Here is a 6000-nt window from a genome sequence, read left to right as displayed (position 1 = left end):
GGCTCAGCGCTGCCCTGCAGCCTGGGATCCGTTCCTGGCTGGGAGACTAGGCCTGACAATTCCGGTATCAAGAGGAACAGATTTTCTGGGGTCTCAGGCGTCCCGTGACCTTTAAGTCTTTTCTGCTTCACTCCTTAATTGTTTTAGATCAGCCCAGGGCGGTGGAGCGGATGCTGCATGGAGCCACAAGATTTGCCTACCTCTTTTTCTGCCCCCACCGGGGAGGAGGACGTGAAGGCAAGTGTAAGAAACCAAAACCTCAGCGGATCGACATGGCCGGAAGAAACGCTGCGAGTGAGCTCTCACATAAAAACAATCAATAGGGAGAAAAAGCTGCAGGTCCCTGCGAGAACCGGACAGGTAAGATAAACCCGCGACCCGGCAAACTGCCGGGAGAGGGAAGTTGTTGATGCGAAGAGGGAGCAGCAGAACCTGCGCCCCTGCCACACCCGTGACACCGGCTCCCTCCACCTACAGAAAGGAGAAAACAAAAACAAACTAGGGCCCAGCAGGCTGGTGAGCAGAAAGGAACTGCTGCAGGCGCCACGCCCTGCGGCCAGTAACCGTGGGGGTCCGCACCCAAACCACCTAGGTGGTGAAGGTCGGGCCCTGGGTAATAACAGACTGGGCGCCCCCAGAGCAAGGCGGGGACCCCGCGGAGACCCGCAAACAGCCAAGGGCAGCCGGGAGCAAGGGATGCACCGGCGGGTGCGGCTGCCCAGGTCCCAGCCCGCGCCCTGGGGCTGTGGGGAGACGCGGGAGCCGGCACTGGGGTGAGTCTCCGGAGCGGGGTTCGCCCCTGTGGGACCCAACTCCTGGTCAGGGCGCACAGCCCGTGCCTGCGGGGACAGACAGCAGCGCCCTCATCCCGGGTCAGGGATGGGACAGGCCCGGCCAGTCTGGTCCTGGCAGCGGGGTCGGTGCAAGCCGCAGGTCTCGTCCAGACTCAGCAGGAGTGAGATGCCTGCACAGCTGTTAGGGCTGAGGAGTTGCCGTTTAGGAAGTTTAAAGTAAATGGAGCTTTATATATTTGTTCCCCTGGGGGCAACTTGCTCTCTCGAGTCCCCTTTTTTATTTTATAGGTTGTATTTTAAGGAACCTGTTGGCTCTTTTAAGTGAGGTTTGTTCTGTAGGCGCATGTTAAATATTCCAAACTAGCAGAAAAGAGTTAAAGGCTTTGGAGATGTAAGCAGGGCCATTATTAGTTGTGTGTGTTTTTTTTTTTAAGATTTATTTATTTATGCATGCAAGAACTAGGTCCAGGCCAGAGGACTCACCGGAGACAGAGTGGGGGGCAGAACAGGCAGAATGACTGAAATACAATGCTGAGGGGAGCAGTGGGCAAGTCAGGGGAGATCTGCTGGGCCATCTGGCCAGGAATGGAGCTCATGCTGCAGTGGCTGCAGACAGCTTTATAGGTTGTGCCTTAACTCCTTGCGCCACCAGGCAGGCCCTCTATTATCACTTAAAAAACACCTTTTATCTGCCAATGCAGCGATGAGAATCCCACCACAAATGAAAACTGATAATGGATCATGTTTTTTTGACATGTTTACCAGTTTATCCTGTTTGGGCTGAGGCTTGAATTAACGCAGAATAGGTGTTTTTAGAGACATAAATGTAAGGTCTATTTATCAAATAGACAAACTGGGGCTTCTGTATTATTTCTACCTTTTGTAGCAGTGGCTAGAAGAGCCAATGGACTGTTAGTTTGGAATTTGGTTATGATGTCTTGTCCCCATAGAGGAAATACTCAGGAAGACTAAAATTTAATGTGTTATGTATTTTTATCAATATACCCAGATTGACCCAATTTGTTTTTAAAAGGAAAACACTTTTATTGGCTGTCTTAATATTACGGGGCAACCTTGATATAAAACGGGTTGCCTGACTGTGGGTCCTCATGCGCACTTAAAAGGGACTTATTAATACTCAACTGCAGGTGCACACAAAAGGTTAATAAAAGGTTTATTTACAAAGGAAAGGGAAAATGAAGAAATGAAAAACTCAGGGAGAAAAAGAGGGAGATAAACTCATGAATGTGTCCTACCCATTCCGCTGACCTGGAGTCCCAATGGAATCCCAGTGGCACGCTAAGAGCTGGTGAAGAGCCAAGAGCCCTGAAGCCAGGGGAGAGACCCCCAAGGCCCACGTGTCTGCTTTTATACCACACCTGGCTGCTTAACTCTGCCCTCAGGTCCCAGGAACCCTCCCTTTGGTGGTGATGGGATTTGTCTCTCCCAATGTCTTGATGGCTTTGGTCTGGAGTGGGGGTGGAGTCCACAAAGCCTGTATGGAATTTATTTTGGAAAAGTATATATAAATGGAAAGTATATATAAATGGAAAGTATATATAAATATATACTTTCCCCCTAATATTAGGAGTCCTTTTAGGACAAAGACTTTAATATTATTTTTATTGAATTTATTTATTTTTTGTTTTTTTATATATATATTTTATTTTTTATATCATTGTTCATTTTTAAACAATATTTGCTTCCCCCCCACCCCCAGGTGTAGTCCCCATAGAGTTTCCTTCCCCAGTGCACCCTTGACCATCACCTCAGTCCCCTGTGCTCCTCCCTCCCGCTCTCTGATCCCTCCCCCCCTTCCTGCAGGATGTCTAAAGACTTTCATATGTTAGAATTTTTTGGTCTCAAGGATGTTGTCATAGGATTAACAAACTTATAGATTTTTATAAAATAGTTAATTACTCAGAGTGATAAGGATTTTTAAGAATAGAGCTATTTCTTTGACGAGGCTCAGCAATGCTGATGGGAAAAGATTTTGAGCACCTAACATTTTTGTCAGATACCTCTCTCAGACCTTCAACACTTTGTTTTGCCTTCCTATTTTTATACCATTTCATTTTAAAGAGCCATTTTATTTTAACACTCAGTGTTTTCCAATACCTTCACCATATCCATTTCAAATACATTCCTTAACACAACTCACTTTATTTACGTTTAGAGTTATGACATCCCAGTTCTTAAATTAATTCCAGAGTTGATAATTGTAATAATCCCATAAACCAAGTTTCTTTCTTAGGCAAGCACTAGATAGATTGATGAAAAACAAGAAAAATCAGAGAGACTTAATATCATATACATTTCCTACATACCTGTGAGGAACTCAATACTGCTACTTCACTTGCCCATAAGGCGGTAGATGTCATCTTGAAATTTTTGCTAGGACAAGGGGAGAGAAGTCAATTGGGGCTTTTTCTGGAAAAGAATTGTATTGAGAGAAGTTTAGGTATAATCATCAAAATGCAAACTTATCTTTTTTGATGTAGACTAGGTCAATTACTCTTTTTTTTTTCCTGAATACTGTGAGCTTCCCTTTTAAAATAAAGACATTGAAACATAAATTATTGAAACCCAATGTTATAACCATAAGGCATGCATGCTTCAAATTCAACCATTAAGTTTTTTTAAAATTTTTTTATTTTATATAATTCTTACATCATTTTTCATCTTTGCACAATGTATGCATTTTCATTTTGGTTATATTCCCCATATTGCTCCCTCCCTTATTTTGCTCTAGTTCTTCCTCTCCCTGCCCCTCCTTCCCCACCCTTCCCAGCCCATAGTGTGTCTCTGGTTTATAGTTGCTTGTTGATTTTGATTTTTACTTTGTATTGATTAGTCTTTTTCCTGGTCTCTTATTTAGGTTTTCTAAATTCCTGCTATGAGTGATTCCATCCGGTATTTTCCTTTTTCTTTCTGACTTATTTCACTGAGCATGATCCCTTCTAGCTCCATCCATGTTGCTGCAAACTGCATGTATTTATCTTTTTTGATTGCTAAGTAATATTCCATGGTGTATATGTACCACATCTTCTTGATCCAGTCATCTATTTTTGGGCATTTGGGTTGTTTCCATAGCTTAGCTATTGTAAATAGTGCTGCAATAAACATAGGGGTGCAGGTGCCCTTTGGAATTAATGTTTCTGTGTCCTTTGGGTAAATACCTAGGACTGGAATTGCTGGATCATATGGAAGCTCTATGTTTAGTAGGTCAAGAAATCTCCACACAGCTCTCCATAGTGGTTGGACCAGTTTGCACTCTCACCAGCAGTGTAGGAGAGTTCCTTTTTCTCCACAACCTTGACAACATTTGTTGTTACTAGTTTTTTTTATTATGTGCCATTCTCACTGGTGTAAGATGGTATCTCATGGTAGTTTTGATTTGCATTTCCCTGATTACAAGTGTCAACCATTAAGTTTTTTTTATTGAATATTTTTTAAGATTTTATTTTATTTTTTTGAAGATTTATTTATTTATTTAAATAAATTTTATTTTTATATTCCCCATACAATTGCAGCCCCCTTATTTTGACCCCAATCCCTCCCTTCCCCACCCCCACCCCCCATAGAGTGTCCTGCTTCATAGTTTTCTGTTGATTTTGATTTTCACTTTCTTATAGTTATTCATTTTCCTGGTCCTTTATTTAAGTTTTCTAGATTCCTGCTATGAGTGAGACCATCGGTATTTTTCTTTTTCTTTCTGTCTTATTTCGCTGAGCATGATCCCTTCCAGCACCATCCATGTTCCTGCAAATTGCATGTGTTTATCTTTTTTGAATGCTGAGTAATATTCCATGGTGTATATGTACCACATCTTCTTGATCCAGTCATCTATTTTTGGGCATTTGGGTTGTTTCCATAGCTTAGCTATTGTAAACAGTGCTGCTATAAACATAGGGGTGCAGGTGCTCTCTGGAATTGATGTTTGTGTGTCCTCTGGGTAAATACCTAGGACTGGAATTGCTGGATCATATGGAATCTCTATGTTTAGTAGGTCCAGAAATCTCCACACAGCTCTCCATAGTAGTAGGACCAGTTTGCACTCCCACCAGCAGTGCAGGAGAGTTCCTTTTTCTCCACATCCTCGCCAACATTTGTTGTTGCTAGTTTTTTTAATATGTGCCATTCTCACTGGTGTAAGATGGTATCTCATGGTAGTTTTGATTTGCATTTCCCTGATTACAAGTGATGTTGAACATTTTTTCATATGCCTGTTGGCCATTTGCATTTCCTCTTCAGAGAAGTTTCTTTTTAGCTCTTCTGCCCATTGTTTGACAGGATTATTTTCTTTGTTGTTGTTGAGTCTCATCAGCTCTTTGCAGATTTTTGTGATCAGTCCTTTATCATTAGTGTTGTGTGCAAAAATGTTCTCCCAGTCGGTGGGGTTTCTCTTTGTTTTTGTTATTGTCTCTTTTGCTGTGCAGAAGCTCTTTAATTTGATGTAGTCCCAGCTGTTTATCTTTGCCTTCACTATCACTGCTTTGGGTGATGTGTCTGTAAAGATGTCTTTGATGTGCATATCCCGTAGTGTTTCGCCTATATTTCCTTCTATGTATTTTATGGTTTCAGGTCTTATATCTAGTTCTTTAATCCATTTTGAGTTGATTTTTGTGTATGGTGTGAGGTAGTGGTCAAGCTTCATTCTTTTGTATGTAGCGACCCAGTTTTCCCAGCACCATTTATTGAACAAACTTTCTTTGCTCCAATGCAGAGTCTTTGCTCCTTTGTCAAAGATTAGTTGACCATAAATCTCTGGGTTTATTTCTGGATTTTCCATTTAATTCCATTGGTCTGTGTGTCTGTACTTGCTCCAATACCATGCAGTTTTGATGATTATGGCTTTGTAGTATAGTTTGAAGTCTGGGAGTGTGATGCCTCCATTCCCTTCTTTATTTTCAGGAGAGCTTTGGCTATTCGGGGTTTTTGGTGATTCCATATGAATTTCATCATTAATTGTTCTATTTCTTTGAAGAATGACATTGAAATTTTGATTGGAATAGCATTGAATCTGTATATTGCTTTTGGTAGTATGGCCATTTTAGTAATGTTTATTCTTCCAATCCATGAGCAAGGGATGTCTTTCCATTTCTTTGTGTCTTCTTCTATTTCTTTTAACAGTGTTTTATAGTTTTCTTTGTATAGGTCTTTTACCTCTTTTGTTAGATTTATTCCCAAGTATTTGATTTTTTTG

General features: G+C 41.6%; 1 protein-coding gene across 5 annotated transcripts in view; it reads left to right on the top strand.

The window, feature by feature from the left end:
- Window positions 1-370: 370 nt before the first annotated feature.
- LOC119252191 (patr class I histocompatibility antigen, A-126 alpha chain-like) overlaps window positions 371-6000 on the top strand; it is a 54349-nt gene continuing 48719 nt past the window's right edge. For all 5 annotated transcript variants that reach the window (XR_008553181.1, XR_008553180.1, XR_008553182.1 and 2 more), the window contains exon 1: window positions 371-773. Coding sequence is in view for 2 of the 5 variants with exons in the window: in XM_054698648.1 (XP_054554623.1) it covers window positions 697-773 (77 nt within the window). In the remaining 3 variants the exon portion in view is untranslated. The remainder of the gene's footprint in view (window positions 774-6000) is intronic.

Source organism: Talpa occidentalis, unplaced genomic scaffold, assembly GCF_014898055.3.
Source record: "Talpa occidentalis isolate TD23 unplaced genomic scaffold, MPIMG_talOcc4v2.1 talOcc4.2, whole genome shotgun sequence".
Classification (NCBI taxonomy): domain Eukaryota; kingdom Metazoa; phylum Chordata; class Mammalia; order Eulipotyphla; family Talpidae; genus Talpa; species Talpa occidentalis.
This window is presented reverse-complemented; position numbering and strand designations above follow the sequence as displayed.